Source organism: Podarcis raffonei, chromosome 14, assembly GCF_027172205.1.
Source record: "Podarcis raffonei isolate rPodRaf1 chromosome 14, rPodRaf1.pri, whole genome shotgun sequence".
Classification (NCBI taxonomy): Eukaryota; Metazoa; Chordata; class Lepidosauria; order Squamata; family Lacertidae; genus Podarcis; species Podarcis raffonei.
In genome coordinates this window covers 52,372,521-52,392,952 of record NC_070615.1, presented here as the reverse complement: position 1 = coordinate 52,392,952, position 20,432 = coordinate 52,372,521, and the positions used below count along the sequence as shown (strand labels likewise).

The 20,432-nt window shown below is 41.5% G+C and overlaps 1 protein-coding gene across 4 annotated transcripts in view; it reads left to right on the top strand.

Annotated features, from left to right (window-relative positions):
• SMURF1 (SMAD specific E3 ubiquitin protein ligase 1) overlaps positions 1–20,432 on the top strand; it is a 48,883-nt gene that overhangs the window by 7,727 nt on the left and 20,724 nt on the right. For 2 of the 4 annotated variants that reach the window (XM_053364124.1, XM_053364123.1), the window contains exons 2-5: positions 17,778–17,816; positions 18,659–18,767; positions 19,856–19,989; positions 20,115–20,180. In XM_053364124.1, the coding sequence (XP_053220099.1) occupies positions 17,778–17,816; positions 18,659–18,767; positions 19,856–19,989; positions 20,115–20,180 (348 nt within the window). Of the gene's footprint in view, positions 1–17,777; positions 17,817–18,658; positions 18,768–19,855; positions 19,990–20,114; positions 20,181–20,432 lie in introns of those variants that run through there. The other 2 variants (XM_053364125.1, XM_053364126.1) reach the window with 2 other exon arrangements.

The window sequence follows — 20,432 nt, the reverse complement described above, 5'->3', positions numbered from 1 at the left end:
AAACCACTTTTGAAAGTGTAGTTTGTGATAAGGCATAGGAATCTATTGTTCAGAACCCACTGCACATAAAAATAACCATGTTGGATCCCAACTGCTAGATTAACTAATGCAGATTGATTTATGCACTTATTTGTAATGTGCATAAACAAATCCATTATTGTTACAGATACTGAAATAATACACAAAGGGTGTGGTGGTAACAGCTGTGTTCACCTCGGTTGCAGCTGAAAGGAATTCTCTCTGGATCAGGCGTGCCTGTAGCATCTTGTGCCATGAACTAGAAATGCCTTTTGCTGGCTGTTGTCTTGCGGTTCAGATGGAGATCTTGTTGTGCTAAAGCTATGAAGGTTCCTGTAACTTTGATGTGATAATCTTTCACTATTCTTGGTGTCAAATTTGCTGCAAAATGCCATGATGAATGATCTTCCAAGACTATATTATTGTAGAACCTGATCTGAGAATTCTCAGGACTAGTGTGTTGTTGCTTATGTTTTTGTATTCTCTGGTAATGATGTCATTCAAATTAGATAATATCAAATAGAAGTAAAACCTATATTAAGTGACAAAGAGAAATGGTAATACTCCTGCAATAAGTGGAATTATTTAAGGGGAAATTGTTTAGTGTATAGACTACAGCAGAGAGATGTCAGCACCCACGTACACTAGAACAACTGCATACAGGAACAGTGTAATTTGTTTTATTAAATGGTCTACCTCTTAAGTTTCAAGAACTCATAGCAAAATGTTAGGATGGGGGAGAAATGACTGGTGAAAAGTATTATAAAACACAGGTAGGGAACCTCAGACCTGGGGGCCAAATGTAGCTCCCTGGGACTCTGTCCCGAGGCCCCACCCTTCACCAGCCCTGCTCCATGCTTTCTCTGAGTCCCCCCCCCCCCGACTGGAATGTAGGATATTGCTTGCCTGGGTGAAGAAGGGTGTGTGTACAAACTCTGGCTTTTGAATGACTGCAGGTTAGGTAAGAGTTTCATCTATTGCTGTGCCCACTTTCTTCTCTGGCCTTGCCTAGCACTGACATTTGTCTCCCAGAAAGTTGCCCTTGGAGGAATATGGATTTCGGGCTGAAAAAGCTTTGACAACAAGTGGGAAACCTGTCTGATAGTCCTTAATATGGTAATTCAGGAAGCTCTTTGCAGACTGACTGACAATGCAGTCCATGTCTATATGGAGCTAAGTCCCAGTGCATTCAGTGGGACTTATTCCCAAATGAGTGTGTGAAAATGCAAATCTCAGCAGTTTTCTGAATGTACCTATAGCACTAACTCATGGATTCATCCTTTGAAAGATAAAGAGCAGAAGTAAAGAAAAATATGATAGTTCTTACATTAGCCAAGATAGAGATTAACTTTAGATGACTGATTAGTATGTATACTTCTTTTCTTTTAGTGGTCAATGAGAGTATCTACCCAAGAGTGATTTGCAAAGTTTTAAGAGAGACAGTTTCTCAGTCCAGAAATTGGGAAGCTCATGAGACAGATATGTATGGGCTCTACCAAAGGGTCTACGTGAGTCTTTTGATGCTACATGGGAATATGCACTCTCATCTGAGGCCATGAGCTATTTGTCCCTTTCTCCAGTTCTAGATAGGTTCAAATGATGCCTGTGGCTTTATAGCTGTCAAAATGAGAATGTGGCTCTGGTCTTTCATATGTGTTCATGGAAGGATGGAGTCCAGGAAGATCTGTGAAAAAGCATAAACTGTATGTGCCTAGGTAGTGCTTGGTGATGACCACAAATAGCCATCTGTACAGTGCGCTATAATAATATCCCCGATTCATAACAATTTGTGACTGAAATATTTAAGGAAATTTATGTCGCACCTAGGCTTTAATTATAATTTAGTCTTCAACCCACATGTTACAGCATAAATGTATATGCTTTATTATAGTTAGGAAGATTCATATATGTACAACTCTGATTTATGGCAGGTGTGGAAACCAATCTTGCGTAGACATCTGTGACAGTAAAACTTAAATGAATTCTACCTGGTCTTCTCAGTATTGTAGTTGTGCAAGGTAGCTACTTGTCTAGTCTAATACAATGTCTGATACAGTGTGAGCAGTCAAACCAGGAAGGCATTTAACCAATTTCCTATGTCATCAGAGCCAGTAAACTATAGTTAATCGGCTTCAGAACAAGCCAGAATCCTAATTCACTGTTTGAAGGAGATTTTGGATTGTTTTGAAGCTGGTAACAATGGCTATCAATTTGGATGAAAACTGATGCAAAAGATTGTTGATGGAAACCTGAACTACATAATTTTTTAAAAAATATAGCAGTCCCTAAGTGCATTTACTGAGCTCAGTGAGACATACTCTAGTTAGCATAAATGGCCAGGAAGTTAAGACCTAAATTTGTAGCTCAACTCAGAATGTTTTTTCTGCTTTTTGTTCTGTTATGGCTAATAACTAAACAAAATTGTTATTACCCACTTTAGCAGAGGCATGCTTAAGATAGTATCAAATGTGTCTCATCTCAGTCTCTTGGGTTGTTGAGCTTTTGCTGTCAACAGAAGATTTTTGTTTGTTTGTTTCTCTTGTCAAGCCCATCATGTTTATATATTTAATGGAGATTAACCATAGAAAATTACTCCTCTGCTTGTCCTGCTCTGTGGTGCAGCAATGCTTGACTGAAATGTAAGAAAAGGTGAGGTTCAGGCTGTACTCTGGGAAACACAGAACTCTGAGGTTGCTGCAGCAGTGAACAGGCTGAAACTGAGCCCTTGTATAGTATTAGCAGTTGGTGCAGCATGATTGTTAGCAACCCCTATTTTGCAAGTTGCTGCTTGATGTAAAGGGGTCCAGCCTCCTCCAGTAGTTTCTAACTGTGATACAGAAGTGGTGGCACAAGTTGTCATGGGTCTTCTATAGTGAAGTCCTTGGAGCCAGAGGATGCCAGTGCCACATCCTCTGTCTAGAGGCAGGGAGTGCTGGTCCTGCAGCTTCCTTGGGTAGAAGCACTTCTACATGCCCTTCTCCTTCAGGTTTGGAGTCCTTGCCACCATTACCTGATTTAGAAGAATCTGACTCCTGGTCAGAGGCGGAGTTAGCGGCTCTGGCACCCAGAGCGGCGCACATGCTGTGCCTGCAGGGCAGGGTTAATCGCCCACGGTGAGCGGCGAGTGTCCCGGTGGGGGGGGGGGTGCTGCCCATGGTGAGCGTCCCAGGGGGGTGATGTCACCCCCCCTCAGGGATGACACCTAGGGCAGACCGCACCCACCACACCCTCCTTCCTCTGCCAGTGTTCCTGGTCCCTGACACGTGTGTGTGTGTGTGTGCGCGCGCGCCTGCCACTGGAGAAATCATGATACGCACCAAACAGCCTGGAATCCGAAGCATTTCCTGAGTAGAAGTCTGATCAAATTGGAGCACTTCACTTCCAAACTAAACCAGAGCAGATCTGAAAACTATTCCAAGATGATAGAGAAAGAAGAGACGAGGGAGAATGAATTTAAAAAAAATATTACAGAGAAAGCAACATTTTGATTTTTATCTAAATGAGAATGAATTTAGAAGTTCTCAGATGATAATTGCAAGTTCACCAATACCAGTCTTTTTGTCATAGTAAGGGCTTGGAAAACCCATTCATACTGTCCCTTAGTTAGATTGGGAATAAAATTCCAAAGGAATTTCCTCTCCAAATTTGAGATTTTTCTGTACAGTCACAGTAATTGTTTCTATTACCCTCTCCCCAAAAATTACCAATGTCGGACATTGTATGAACATGTGTTTTAAAGAAGCATTGTTCATCCCTATTACATCTCCATCAGCTAGATGTCTTAAATAGCCCTTTCCTAAACATAGTGGAGTCCAGAAAATTCTAAGTACAGTCATACCTCAGAAGTCAAATGGAATCTGTTCCGGAAGTCTGTTTGACTTAAAAAATGTTTGGGAATCAAGGTGTGGCTTCTAAATGGCTGCAGGAAGCTCCTGCAGCCAATCAGAAGCTGTGTCAGACGTTCGGGTTCAAAAGAACGTTCATAAACCGGAATACTCACTTCTGGGTTTGTCGTGTTTGGGAACCAAAATGTTCGAGTCGCAAGGTGTTTATCAACCAAGGTAGGACTGTTACTTTTTTGTCGTTACCCATTGCTCTTCCCTCCTAAAATGATTACTCTATAGCCTTTCCAGGTTTCATTATAGAATGTAGCCTAATAGCCTTAAATGGCCTCTTTCAGTTGTCTCCGTGAGTAAAATGACAACCTGCAGCTTAAGGTTGCACTCCAAGCCAGGGAATTGTCAAGTCTCATAATAAATGAGCTGAGAAGGCATTAAATATTTTAACATTTCATGGTGATACAAGATGAAAGCTTGGGATTTTATCAGTGCTATTGTGTTATGCCTGAGTGTCCTAAATCTTCAGTTTGGTTGTGAGCAAGAAGAATGGGCACAAATATTATAGATCAAATAGTTCAAAACCAGCAAGTGAATATTGGCAGACTATAATCCTAGTGGATAACTAACTATGGTAGTAGCCAAAAATCTTTTCCACTGGGAATGTTCCAAACACAGTCCAACACTTTTGTATGCTTTCTCATACTAGAGCTTGGATAATATGCATGCATATATATGTCTGTGTGTTTTGTCAGTCAGCTCTGGTGTCTGTCAGTGTAGGCCTGTGTAAACAGAGTATTAATTCAAATTTGAAGTCATTAACTTGGCTGTTGAAATAATGCTGTCATATTTGAGGAACAAAAGTACAACACATAGACTGACACAGCTTCAGTTTGAATAAAAGCCCTCTTTCATAATAGTATGTGCTGTTAACTCTGCTACCTTATAATCTGTGTAGTTTATTTTGATTGAGATTCAAAACTCATTGGTATAGTGTTTCTTTAGGTGTAAAGTAGTAAAATATAGTTGAAATGCAGACTGTAAAGAACAATTGTTTAAGGACAGAAATATTCTGTTTGTTCTAGCATAGAACTTGTAGAATATCTTTTGAATGGGCAGGATAACCCTGTTACAGGTTGTATTGATAGAACCATTTGCCACCCGCTGACTTGGACATTCACTCTTTCCAATTAGCTAAGTACTCCATACCCCCTGTTTTTCAAAAGCCAAGCCATAGACCCCCTATTTTGAAATTTTCTCTGTGGTAGTTTTTGTTATGTTAATAGTGCCACAGACCCCCTGTGTCCACGGACCACCAGTTGGGAACCACTGTTCAAGATGAAGAACAATACACTTCAGTTGTGCTATATCTTTGTGGAGCAACTGTTGGGAATTGTTTTTGATCAATCAGTTTAATAGCATAACAGTTTGGAAGGCTTTTCTTTCACAATGTTTCTCCCAGTGGAGAGAGGTAGGAAGTGGAGTCCCCCAAGGATCCATATTGGGACTGGGTTTTTTTTAATTTGTCCAGAATTAGGGGTGCCAAGTAAAATGCAAGGAAGTATAATTTCACATTGCTGTTGCTGCTGCTGGCATCGGTCTGTCTTGGGAGACAATGGAGGAATGCACCGGTGTGTGTGTGTGTGTGTGTGTGTGTGTGTGTGTGTGAGGTCAAGCTGTTGGATGGTTGCCGCTACCCTCATTCTGACCATAGGGTCATATTGGACAGCTAAATGAATCTATTAGCCCAGCTGCTGCAGTTTGTGGAATCTGATATGAAGTATATCTGAAATTGATATAAGGAGAAAATTGGAAGGTTAAAGAGTTTCTTGAACTGCATAGCTGTTGATTACTCAATGTGTAGACCTCAGAATGCATTTTCACTCCAGTCGTTTTCATATAGTAGAAAGTGCTTGTTACTAAAGATGTTGGTGTCAGGATTAAAATGCTGACCAAAGTTAATGATGTGGTAATAGTGTAGAACTAGGACTTGGGAAGCAATCATATTTCAACTCTGTCCCAGATTTTGTCTGTGACCTTGGGCAGTGCATGCCGATCCTTAATTTCATTGGCCTGTATGGGTGGTTGTGCAGCATTGCATTGAATTACAGCTTTCAGTAAGCTGGAAGCCTTAGACATGCAAAAACATTTTTGGCAGGTGAAATTCAGCATGGAATCTCAGTTATGCGTGCTCGTGGGAGGAAGGACACAATTCTCCATACTTGGAGTTTGTTTCTTTGTTATGCAAGCATTTAAAGCAGCTTGCTCTTAAAAAATGATTCCATGGATCTTTCCCCAAACTCTAACATGGTTTATTGAATAACAAAGGGGTTGCTCTCAGGCCGTTGAAGAAAGCGAATAATTAACAAGTCTATCCCTAGCTGCATGTGAAATAAATCAGTAGTGCTCTGAGGAAGCCCAGGAGGAGTGCACTTTAGAAGTCTGGGTTCAGTTTGTATTTCTGATGCATTTCTTTGCTGCCTAACTTCATTGCACCCTAAAGATAGCTTCGTTTCATTAAAAGGGACAATAGATTAGGTTATATAAATGTCTAATACATATTCAAATGGGACCACAACAACTTCTGCCGTTATTTCATGGTCTAGGTTTTTTTTTAAATGATATAGGCAGTTCAATCAGACACTGTTAAGGGACAAAGATCAAATAGGAATGGTGCAAATGACCAGTGGGGGACACTGGTCATCCAAGCATCTCATGAAACCACAGAGGTTTTGCTACTTTATTGGGTTGTCATCATTTTTGTTTTTATTATGTATTTTCTGTTTTTTATATTGTGATCTTATGCTGTGAATCACCCTGAGATCTATGGGTATAGAGCATAATAATAATAATAATAATAATAATAATAATAATAATAATAATAATTTTATCCAGCCCATCTGGCTGGGTTTCCCCAGCCACTCTGGGTGGCTTCCAACAAAAGATTAAAAATACACTAAAATGTCAAACTTCCCTAAGCAGGGCTTTCTTCAGATGTCTTCTAAACGTCAGATAGTTTATCTCTTTGACATCTGATGTCACCATCATAAAGTGGTATATAAATTTTGTTAAATTAAAAAAACAACAACCTGAACTTAAGGCTGTTGTAGGTTTTCCTATTTATTCACCTTTGTATCCTGGCTTTTATTCTGTTGCAGATCCCCATATAGCATACATGTGGCTCCCAGGCACCACCCATTTAGGCACAAACAAGTTACTAGACATCTTTTTAGCTTCAGCCTTATGTAACTTCAGGCTGTACTCAGGGACTCATGTGTATCTGTTGACTGATTTTTTCCCCTGGCTGTTTGAAATTTGAAAGTGAAACATTTATTCTAGTCCCATTGATGAGAGGCATGGGGGTAGTGAAAAAGAAAAGCTGTATCTTTTAAGTTAGCAGGATAATTTCAATGGCTTAGGACTTAGGTTGATAGTTGGAGAGGTAAAGATGTAGCGGAAAGACTGCCGGCCTTGAAGAAACCAAATCTAGGTATAATGTGACAAACTGCCTTTGGGCTACAGCCTAGCAACTGTCTGGCATTACATAGACAGTAAGGTCATATCTAGGGCTGGGCGACATTTGGTTTTCAACATTGTGATATATCACCATATTGTAATATACCTATAGGTAAAGGTAAAGGACCCCTGGATGGTTAAGTGCAGGCCTCATCTCGCTTTTCAGGCCAAGGGAGCTGGTGTTTGTCCACAGACGACTTTCCAGATCATGTGGCCAGCATGACTGAATTGCTGCTGGCACACAGCGGACTGTGATGAGTGCCAGAGCGCACGGAAACGCTGTTTACCTTCCCACCGCAGCATTGCCTATTTATCTACTGGTGTGCTTTCGAACTGCTAGGTTTACAGAAGCTGGGACAGAGCAACAGGAGCTCACCCCGTCGAGTGGATTTGAACCGCCGATCTTCCAACCGGCAAGTGCAAGAGGCTCAGTGGTTTAGACCACAGCGCCACCTGTGTCCCCTTTACCTATGCTGATATATGACAATTTCTGAAATAAGGATGGAGCTATGTAGAGGCATTGGCTGGTTTCACTGTTTTTCCCACATTGCAATTTTAGCAGAGCACACACACATCATGATTCACAATATATTGCCAGGTCAAAAATTATGAAACCAATATCACAATATTTACTTCAAACCAGTTTGGGGTGATATATTGTTATATCTCCCAGCCCTAGTCATATCCGTGTGGTTTTGTATTAATTTCTTGCAGCAAAAAAGGCAGAAAATAGGATTTAATAGGTGCATTCCTGACAAAGATAAAGATCTTTACCTACTCTACTGGGTGAGTTTTGTGGCAAAACATTGACATTGGTTTGCAAGTGAGCTGATGGGAAATGCAGTTAGGATGAAATAATTTTATGCAGCAACTGCTGCTGCTTGTTTTAGTTGGAGAAGGGGAGCTGTTAAAAATAAATAAATCCTGTGTTGCGAACATATGAGTATTTTACCTGTAGTGGAATGTTGCATAGACAGTCATATGTGTTCATGACTGAAATAGTTACTGTTGTTGTAATGGTGCTAGGGCATTCAGAGTACATATATATCATACAAAATCATGTGACTGAGAAGTGACTGTTTATCAGATTTCTGCTAAAGCTTGATCTTGGGGCAGTGTGCCATGGGATTTAATGCAGCATATGGCATGCAGCTTCCGTCTTCGGGTTTTCTCTAAATAATATTCAACTGTTTTGGAGAAGTAGCTCAGTTGTATTCATTGTACTTGCTATTTAAGCAAGTGTTTGTGACCACCACTTTGAGCTGTACAGTGCTACTGTACAGATTTTTGACTCAGAACACAGAAACAGCTTTGGGAATATAGCTTTTTGTTGTGTGTAGCACTGCTAGAAAAGATTTTTCCTCCTAAATAGGTCACTGATGATCCCTGAGTTGGGGGAATTGTATGTTATGCAGATTTGAAAGCCATTAAAGGAAGTTTTGATGTACTGAGATAGCTTCAACTGAGATTAAGGAGCAAGAGACTTAGGGAAAACTAAAAATAAACATTTCTTGGAATGTAATGAGGAAGTGCAACAAATAAAACATCTTTAGGTGAAAGATTGCAAAGAGGATAAAAATAATGCTGAAGTATTTTCAGTATATTCCTTAGTTTTCTCTTTTGAAAGTAAGAATAGGTGATTTTTCTGTTTTGAGTTTCCCATATATTAATTTTTTCTTGAAGTAATTTAATGTTAACTTCCAAATTTTCTAATATCGAACTTCCACCTAGTAAATATAAATGAAGCATGGTAAGCACACCTAATGCTGTGGCAACTTTCAAATATTTCTTTGAATTTGGAGTTGTAAGCATATACTAGGTAGTGAAATTTCAGTGGCTAAGAAGGTGGGGGAGAGTAATTTGAGATAGAGTATCATCTGCTTGATATATTCATGGTACCACAGCTATTTCCATGCATCTAAGGATTTTCCCCACCTTACAATGACCCCCCACCCAAAGAAGCCACAAGGCAAACAAGTAGCTTATGACTTGACACAAAATAGATGCTGGTGGAATCTACATACATATAAAAACTGTTCTGAAAATGCTTTTCTTAAAGCGTTTTTTAAAAATGCATTGAATTTTCTATAAGGCTCACCATCGCTATCTAGTGTCACATTGTATATTGCACCTAAAATACTCTTAAAATGTTTTATTTGCAGCTGTATAGCTGAGTCCTTAGAGAAGCATATGAAGCTGCTACTGAATTCTCAAACAGAATGCTATAAGGATCTATTTTGTGGTAATAGTATTACTTTCACATGCGATCTCTAAACAGTAGTTCTTGAAAAAACATTTATCAAACCTGGATATTAAGTGTGTATGTAGGACGTACTATTGAAGAGGTATTTAGCTGGCCTTAAGGCTGCTGCAAAAGGGGAATGGCTCCATTTTTGAACATTTTGGCTCCTGAACTCAGAAAACCTGGAAGTAAATGCTCCAGTTTTTGAACATTTTTTGAACCTGAACACCTGATGCGGCTTCCACTTGAGTGCAAGAAGCTCCTGCAACCAGTCGGGAGCCGCGCCTTGGTTGTTTTGGAAGTCGAATGGTCTTCTGGAATGGATTACATTCGGCAACTGAGGCTTGACTGTACTAGTAACTTGAGAAAGCCAGTGCAGTTTCACCAAGATGGAAGATGCTGCAGGAGAAATATTCAGAAATGTATGAATCTATCAGCAAAATTAATGAAGAGAATAGGATCTAATTTGCATCTTGAAATATTCCACCCACGGCTTTATATTTCCTGTAAACTTTAAGAACTGGGGTGGGGGTGGTGAGTGGCTGGCCAGCGCAAACTCAGGAATATTGACATTGTCTAGAAAAGCTCTTGCTTCTCTCCTCTCATTGCTGTTTACTTCCAAAGCAGTGGGACAAATAAAATTACCCTTATGTGCTCACTGTTAAAAAAAAACATTTAAGTCTGTTTACTAGATTTCCTGTGTCACGAAGTGCTACAAATTCTGATAATTTCTTCCCATTGATTTAATAATCTTGTTGGTGATGGCTGTGCCACTCCAGTTCCAGAACAAAACTCTTAATTGTCCTTTCCAAAAATTCTCTCTTCCTATTCTTCCATTGACCACAGGACCTTCCAGCTTTTGTTTATTTAAAAAAATCTAGCGCCTTTTATCTTTTATTGCCTCAGCAATGCAAATAAGCAAATAAATCCACAACATGTGTTGGATCACACAACTGCACTACTTATTTGGTGCTTGGATGGTTAAAAAGGAAGAAGTGTTCTCCCATCTTATAAAAGCTTCTCTGCATAGTGGCTGTAGTGGCCATTACTTCCTTTAAACATTTTAAAGTCACTTTCGGAGGCCACCTGTTTTGACTTGGGTCTTCTCCTACTCCCCATAGCTCCAGGCAGCCGCTTCCCTCTGTCGCATTCAGCTATCAGTGATTTTCAAACTTCTCTTTCTAATGGTTTGTCAGAGATGCACTGTGCATTGCAGAGATTTCTTGTGTCATGGTGTTTCATCAGCACTTTATGCTGAGTAGACAGTACAACCTGGATGAATCTTTACCTTCAACTGGTGGGTCAGGTGTGGTCACCCTAATTTGTGCCGCAACAGCATCACTATCGCCAGACAAATGGGTCCACAAATGCATGTTTGTGTTAAAGGTGAGTCTGGTTCTGAACAGACTGCTGCCCCAGAATATGCTCCTGTTGGGGAAGGCATTGCAGAGAAGATGGCTTTCCATTGCTAGTCTTGTTGAAAAATCCTTTAAGCTGTTGAGCAACCTCAGAACATTTTGCAAATCACCGTATCAGGGAAGGTACCACCAGAGCCAAGAGAATGCCAGCATGGTTAATGAGCAGAGTCAAAGAAGCCATTATAGGCAAGAAGGCCTCTTTTTAGAAAATGGAAGGTTGCCCATATGAGGAGAGTGAAAAGAAGCACAAATTTTGGCAAAAGAAATGCAAGCAGGCATGAAAGCTACTTGTGAGGGCCATGGCAGTGTAGCTGCAGAAGCTGATTATGGCTGATTCCAGTGGGGTTGCAGACCTGAGATTGAGCAGAAGTGACCAAGACAGATTCAGTCCCAATCTCTCACTTGTGTTCTTCAAACTACTTTCTACTTCAGGTTCATAGAATATCAGAGACCTTCTCCACGGCAAATTGGATCAGGGCTTTCAGTGTGATTAGGGAATGGCGTCCATGTTGACATGCAACAGGAAGCCACTATTTGTAGTTCTTGGAGAAAATTGGAAACATGTTTGTTTCAACAAGCTTTTCTAGCCGTATGGGGGTGGGTAGGAGGTGGAAGTGTAAATTTGTGACTTGGGTTTGTATCCCACTTAAAACTATTTTGTTTTTGTTGTATGCTTGTAAATCACCTTGAAATTTATATGAAAGTAAATTCATAAAACCAGTAAATAAAATTGGCTAACTCTTGGTCAGTTGTTGAGATAATCTGAACAAAATAATTGACAGTACAGTGGTACCTCTGGTTACGAATTTAATTCGTTCCAGAGGTCCGTTCTCAACCCGAAACCGCTCATAACATGAGATGCGGTTTTGCTAATGGCACCGACCCCTCTCGCTCTCCAGGCTTCAGGAAGCTATCCTGAAGTCTATTCCCGCGGGCTCACAAGGCTTGCGGGCAGCAGCCTGCAGCCCTGGCAAGTGTCCGCAAGCCTTGCGCGCCGGTGGGAGGTCCCGCCGAGCATGTGAGGCTTGGGGCGGCAGCCTGTCGCCCGAAGCACGGGGAGCCCTCCGGAGGGCTCCCCGTGCTTCGGGCGAGTGTCTGCAAGCCTTGCGCGCCCGGCGGGAGGTCCCGACGGGCGCGCGAGGTTTGGGGTGGCAGCCTGTCGGGACCTCCCGCCGGGCGGCAGCCTGTCGGGACCTCCCGCCGGGCACGCAAGGCTTGCAGACACTCGCCCGAAGCACGGGGAGCCCTCCGGAGGGCTCCCCATGCTTCGGGCGACAGGCTGCCGCCCCAAGTCTTGCGCGCCCGGCGGGAGCTCCCGCCGGGCGCGCAAGGCTTGCGAACACTCGCCCGAAGCACGGGCGACAGGCTGCCGCCCCAAGCCTCACGCGCTCGGCGGGACCTCCCCCCGGGCGCGCAAGGCTTGCAGACACTCGCCCGAAGCACGGAGAGCCCTCCGGAGGGCTCCCCGTGCTTCGGGCGAGTGTTCGCAAGCCTTGCGCGCCCGGCGGGAGCTCCCGCCAGGCGCGCAAGATTTGGGGCGGCAGCCTGCACCCCGAAGCATGCGGAGCCCTCCGGAGGGTGCCCCGTGCTTCGGGCAGGTGTGCGCAAGGCTTGGGGCGGCAGCCGCGGCTGAGGGGGGGGGGAAATTTTTTTTATTCATTCCCCCCCCCAAAAAACGAGGTGCGTCCTATGGGCCGGTGCGCCCTATAGAACGAAAAATACGGTATTTTGTGGGAATCTATGAGGAAGTAAGTGACAAGCAGGGAGGAATTTCAGTTCCCCTCAACCCTGCATCCCATTTCTTTAAAATGCTCTCCTCTGCACACAAAGAGGCAGGACCAGACAGCAGAAATGTGTCATCACTTTTAATAAGGAGAAGAGGCAGTAGATACTTAAAGGCCCTTTCCCCATCAAGCAAGTCCACCTTGGTTGTTGAATGCCAGATCAACCCACAATAAAACAATACTTACCCACAACTTGATTGTGGATGAGAGTGCTGACATGGTGTGCATTACCCAAGACCCAGTAATATTGATAAAACATCAGCAACTTTAAAGATATTTGTCTGAGTAGGCTAATCTGGAGAAAATTGCTTGTGTATGAAACCTTCATGTTAAGGCTTCTGTGTACATGCACCCCTCTAAAGTCATTTAATTGAAGGCTCACTGAGGACTAAGATTATATCTAATTCTAAACTATCAAGGAAAGGAAAATGTAAAAGTTCATAATACACTTCATAGGTCAGAGAATTAATAATACTGTGTTTTGTACAATGTCTTACTAACATATCTTTTTAAATGTGAAGAGAGAATTCTTAAGTGGAAGCTATTTTAGATTCTCTCAAGTTGTGTCCAGTTATGCAAGTTTCACTATTAAGGCTAATGTAATAGTGTACAAGTTATTGGGTCAGGAGACAGGGTGTGGTGTATTTGTGTGTGTGTGTGTGTGTGTGTGTGTGTGTGTACTGCAGGGATTGGTGTATGTTTTGCATTTGCATTTTTAAAAATCCGGCCAACCATTGTAAGGAGAAATTCTGTTCACACTGCCTTCTGCTTGTCTACTACTAAATTGTTGTCTTTTTGTTTTAATACAGTATTGTTAACTGAAAGTAGTCTCAGAAGCTAAGTGCTGCATGCAAGCACTTTATTTCTTGGCACTTCATTTGCAATTGGATGCAAATCTTTTTCTGGATTAAAGTCTTGCCACTTTGCTCTCGCTGAGCATTATCCTCCACTTCTACTTCATCCTTACTCTTTCTTTTAACCACAACACACGTGTGCAATATATAAGTAAAATAATGCATTGAATGGAGACTGTGCATGGCACCAACCATTGTACCAATTCACGAGGCATCATAGAGTGCATGTACAAGTGGCATCATATAGTTTTGTATATTGCCCAGTTAGCACACATTTTTACTGGTTGCTGTGCGAAAATAATTGTGTCCCTCCAATAACCGGAAGTTAAATGTATTGGACAATGTATACAATTTTCTGTTCATCATGCTAATATGTTCAAATTTTCCACTATATTCATATTAATCTCAAACTTACACTTTCCCATTTGCACATGCACACTCTTTTTTATATACACATTAATTAATGCAAGAAGTTATATTTTAGTAATTGTGTTCCTGACCTTTCATAACCATCTAGTTAACTATTCCAACAAAAATCCTGTACTCCCTTTTATTGTATTTTCATACAAAAATATTTTTAGCTGACTTTTGTGCAAATGTCTGTATGTTGGTTCATGGCTGTTTCATGAAGGTGATTGTGCATGCCCAGGTTTTTTTTTAGAGATGAGGGAAAACAACCCAGAGCCATCAAAGAAAAACTGTGTTTTGAGAAGCCCTGAGGATGAGCACTAAGATCATGATCAACAGGATGGAAATATAATGAACAGATCTTCTGCATTTTTAACCAATGCTGCCGACTACTGAATGCTCATATCCCCTTTTCGTTTCTCAGTAATTCTGAATCAAACTACTATCAATGGGGAATGGCATTAGGAGTGAATTGATGCTTCAGAATTTTATAATGGGATTTGCTATTGACATGTTTGTATTATTTTTGTTTAGAATTTTAAAATACTTGTGGAATTCATTAATAATAATAATAATAATAATAATAATAATAATAATAATATATTTATATTTATATTTATACCCCGCCCATCTGGCTGGGCTTCCCCAGCCACTCTGTGCGGCTTCCAACAAAATATTAAAATACAATAGTCTGTCAAACATTAAAAGCTTCCCTAAACAAGGCTGCCTTCAGATGTCTCCTAAAAGTCTGGTAGTTGTTTTTCTCTTTGACATCTGGTGGGAGGGTGTTCCACAGGGTGGGTGCCACCACCGAGAAGACCCTCTGCCTGGTTCCCTGTAACTTGGCTTCTCGCAGTGAGGGAACCGCCAGAAGGCCCTCGGCACTGGACCTTTGAAAAGCATATGAAAACTGTAGAAATAAATATTACAATGTCATTTTGCTCAATGTAGTCCGGAATTCTGGAATCCATATTGCATGTAACAGTATTCAAGGATACTTGTTTTAGAACTCTTGTGCAGTGTGTTCTGAATTCGTTTCTTTTTATGTATCTTGCATTGCTTCTCGGACACTTAACTCAGTAGTCTATGCTAGGATTACTTGTTTAGTACTAGTAGAATGGCTGTGCCTGTGTACTACACAGAAAGTACTCTTAAGTCTTCAGCTTGCTGACATAGCGGTTACATTTCCAGCAGCAGCTGTTGAGGTTGTGGAAATCTAATTAAATCAGTCAAGCAGAAACAGTGGAAATATGAATATTAAGATATGTCAGCATACGGAGGGAAAATAATAGCATTATAAGAGAAGTTTCTTTCAGTGTATATATATACAGGGAGCCTCTGAATGAATGCAGTCCTGGGGCAACTTTACATGTGATTAACATGTTCTGATCTAAAAGGAGAGGTGCTGTGCCATGCTAAAAACCAATTTACACTTTTGGGGAAAGCTTATCATGTGACTCTTCTGGAACAGTTCTGAAAGCATGTCCCCCATGTTAAATTCATTGTTTGTTGAAACTAGGTAAACCTTCCTGACATTCTAGCTTTGTATGGGCAGAATGTCTTCCACCTGGGGTCATAGATTTAAAGAGTTGGAAGTAAGCCCAACTCCCTGCAATGTAGGTATCTCAAATAGATCATACATGACAGACGACCATCCAACCTCTGCTTAAAAACCTCCAAGGAAGGAGAATCCACCACCTCTCGTGAGAGTCTGTTCCACTGTTGAACAGCTCTTACTGTCAGAAAGTTCTTACTGAGGTTTATTCAGAATCTCATTTCTTGTAACTTGGACACATTGGTTTGGATCCCAGCAGAGGAAATTTGGATCTGGAGCAGAGGAAAACAAACCTGCTCCATCCTCCATATGACAACCTTTAGATATTTGAAGATGGCTGTCCTATCTCCTCTCAGCCTCTCTACCAGGCCAAACATACCCAATTCCCTCAACAGTTCTTCATAAGGCTTGGTTTTCAGATCTTTGATTGTCTTGGCCGCCCTTCTGTGCATACGTTCCCAACTTGTCAATATCCTTTTTAAATGGTGGTGCCCAGAACTTGATACGGTACTCCAGGTGTGGTCTGACCAAAGCGGAATAGAGTGGTATTATGACTTCCCTTGATCACTAGACTTCTGTTGATGCAGCCTAGAATAACATTAGCTGCTTTTTTTTTGCTGCTGCTGCATCAAATGATTCACTTTTCACATGCACTACTGACAAGGCTAGTGTCCCTCATCTTAGATTTGTGGAGCTGGTTCTTCCTGCCTAAGCGTAAAACCTTAAATAATAATAATAATAATAATAATAATAATAATAATCTTAATACCCTGCCCTCCCCGGCTGAAACCAGGTTCAGGGTGACTAACACCAAATATATAATACATTAAAAACACAAAATCAAACAATTAGTTTTAAATACAATTCAAATCACATTTAAAATCAAAATAAAATTAAGTGGGAGCCCACAAATCATAATCGTAGGGGTAAGGAATTAAAAGTTCACCAGGCCCAGCAACTCTTTCTGGTCCCATATGGGCCAATAGAAAGAACCAAGGAGACCACTTACTACCAGGGTCCCATAGAAAGAAGGGGGTCAGACTGGGCCCAGACCAAAGGCCTGGCAGAACAGCTCCGTCTTGCAGGTCCTGCGGAAAAATGTCAAATCCCACATTGGCTTCCCCTCCCTGTGTAGTGGACAGTGCTGGACTAGGAGCTGGGAGACCCGGGTTCAAATCACCACTCGGCCATGAAGCCCTCTGGGTGACACTGGGTCAGTTGCGCTCTCTCAGCCTAACCTACTTCACAGAGTTGTGAGGATAAAATGTAGAGATGGAGAAGTGGGTACACCACCTTGCTTTTTTCGGAGAAAAGGTGTGATATAAATGTGATAGTAAAATAGTAGTGGTAATGCTACTGCTAATGAATTTGCAGTAATCACATTGTGTTCCTGGTGAAAGCAGCAGATGTTGAGCTTTCTGTATGCTGGACTTAGTGCAGCTTAAAGCCAAATCTTTGGTGTGTGCTTCTTTTACTTGTAAGAAATATCCCTCCCAAAGTGCACCTGTGCTCAGGAAGAAAATAGTCGGCACCAAATCTTAAGGAAGGTCCTTTCATCAGTTTCCTTTTAAGTGTCTGTATACATTATTTATTGCCTTTGTTGACAAACACCTCACCATAATGAGAAATCATGAAGACGCCTGTGTGGTGGGGCACAGATTCCTCATGTCCCAGAAGTGGCCAACTAAGAAAAATAACCCTAACACAAAAGACAAGCTATCCTGGTATCTTCATAGTAATAAATTAGATAAGGTTTGGGGGAATGGGGACCCAAGCTATGCATTGTGAGAGTCCATGAAAAATAATCTTCATGTTTGATCCTGCTAGTTGCTAATCACATTGTATATGTTCCTCAGTTGTACACTACAGTGGTACCTCAGGTTAAGAACTTCATTCGTTCTGGAGGTCTGTTCTTAACCTGAGGTACCACTTTAGCTAATTGGGCCTCCCTCTGCCGCCACGCGATTTCTGTTCTCATCCTGAAGCAAAGTTTTTAACCCGAGGTACTATTTCTGGGTTAGCAAAGTCTGTAACCTGAAGCATCTGTAACCTGAGGGGTACCATTGTATACACATTCCCCCTTCTTAAGTGGTTTGTAGTAAGATATGGGTAGAATTTGATAAGTCTTCCTCTTCTTTTTTTGTAGTGCTTTGTGCCAAGAACCTTGCAAAAAAAGATTTCTTCAGTAAGTAGTTCTTATACAATTTTCCTTTTTTTTGTATGCACCTTAAGCTATTGATGATAGGCCCTTTTTTTACTCTTTGGATATCATTTAAAGATAGTTTCTCAGGAGCCAGAGCCATAACTGTCTGAAAGTTATTTTGTACAGACTATGTAGCAGTGTGCTATGTGCTGCCCCATCTCTAGTGAGCTAGTTTCCTAAAATTGGATGTTGACCCTGACAACCATGGACAAATAATTTAATTTCCGTCCACTCTTCCCTTCTTATTCCTCTAACTCAGGAATGGCAGTGTAAGGCCTGGTAAATATCTGCTCTTGTGACATGGCAGTATCAAGTCACAGTGAATTAACAGAATTGGCTTGCTGTTTCAAATGCCCATGGTCAAACAGCCTCTTTCCTTGAAGGAGCTTGGTGTGACAGATGGAAACTCATACAATGAGGACTTGGGAATGTTGCCTTAGCTGTAACAATCCCTCACATTTCATGGAGCAGAGATGGGGAGTTTAACAGCCCTCCATCTTCTATCAGTCCCAGCCAGAATAGTCAATGATCAGAAATGATGAGAGTTGTAGTCCACAGACTCTGTGCTCCTGTCCCGAAATTTCAGTTTACTAATGAAGTGCTATTCTATGGAACTGTTAACACATCATGCTTTGGGGGGATTCTTTCCCCCTACTTCCAAGTGGACAAAATCTTTTGCGGGGGAAAGCTTATGTTCTAAACACTGCTGCCAGTGCCTATAGTTTCATTCCCCCACCAGCCAGTGAAAGCAGTCTAGCTGTTGGGTAGCATTGTTCCTCCTGAATGGGTCTTCATGGTGATTTTTTTCTTTCGATTCTTTCCAGGGCTTCCTGACCCATTTGCAAAGGTGGTGGTGGACGGTTCTGGTCAGTGCCACTCAACTGACACTGTGAAGAACACGCTAGATCCCAAGTGGAACCAACACTATGATCTGTGAGTTATCTGTTCTGTGAAGGGTAAATCACAGAATGGGTGTCCAATCTGAAAAAAAGAGAGACCATCTTATGTCCAGCCTTATGTTCATCTGTTTATTAATTTTGAAATTTCATATTTCACCTTTCTGCCTTATGGCTGGGCTTCAAGGTAATTTTCTTTGTCGTCAGCCATCTTGCCATAAGCAAGAGGTTTCTGAAATAGCAAGTAAGAAGGCAGTGGTGGCTGAAACAGGTATGGTGCTCCAACTGCTGCTCTTACAAGGTTCTGCAGTGACTGCATGAGAAAGTATCCCCTCCCACATAAGATTTTGTTCCTGGTGCTGGAGCACTTCCTCTTGGGAACCGGCAGGATATAGTCTATATGACTTCTGGCTTTTCCTAGCAGCTGTTGCAGGGGAAGAGTGCATGTCTGCTCCCCAGGAATGAGTGCTATGGAGTCATGGCTCTGTTGATAATTTGCAAGTCTTCACTCTCCCAGGCATGCATTGAAATCTAAATACTCCAGCCAGGGCCCAAAGGACTGTTTTAAGTGTGCCTAAGGGCTTGCACATGCCTGGTGGATTTTTGTTTTGTTTTTGTTTTTACTCTTCTTGAAGGAAAAGAGCCATATGTCATTTTGGAATATATTATTGAAAGTCCCTTCTGTTTCAGAAACGGCTTGCCATAAGGGTTTTTTACTTTTATTTTTAGAAACCCGATTGCTCTTGGGTGCACAGAGTGAGTGAGTCTTTGGAGCCTATCTATATACTGATAGCTTCACTTGTCCTGTCTAGTAAGATTAAACCACAGTGTATTGATGGAGTCACTCTGCCTCCCTCCTTGAATTCTGTCTCCATACCCTAATGAGCTCGGCGCTCCCCAGTTTGTAATAAGGTTGTCTGTAATTAACAAGAGCTGCTGCATTATCACTTTAGCACGCTGTGTAAAATTATAGCCATCTAATGAATAATTACGTTTCTATATTTGATAAAGTTGCGACGTGACCAATGAATTATTAAAATGAGCTCGGTTTTCATGGACATAAATGCTATGCCATAGCAAAGAATAAACCTCAACCAAGTATCTTTCTCAAACTGATTATCCTAGATATGTTGGGAAATCGGATTCTATCACCATCAGTGTCTGGAACCACAAGAAAATACACAAAAAGCAGGGAGCTGGCTTCCTGGGGTGTGTTCGACTCCTTTCCAATGCCATCAGTAGGCTAAAAGATACTGGATGTAAGCATGTAATACTTACTCAGTGTTTGCTGTGATTGACAGTGACTTGTGTCTGAGTACTGAATGTCGATTGCCAGCTGAGTACACTCTTGGGTCAAGTTTTTTTTCCAATTGTTCATTTGCAGACCAGCGTTTGGATCTATGCAAACTAAACCCCACAGATACCGATGCAGTACGAGGCCAGATAGTGGGTAAGAGGAAAACATTCCTGTCTGCATAGATAACAAAAATAGTATCTCTTCCTTCAGAGCCTTGGATATAGAGAGGTTCTCAAGTTCAAAAGTACTTTATGTGATGCTCTCTTCAGGATTGGCAGCTTCCCCCAGTTCTATCTGTGTCTGCCTGGTGCTGATTGGGGTTAGCAGCTTGGCATGTGCAAAACCTAAGAGTTGCTGGTTTCTAGGTTCTGAGCAAGCTTCAAGGTGTAGGCGTTACTCTAAGCT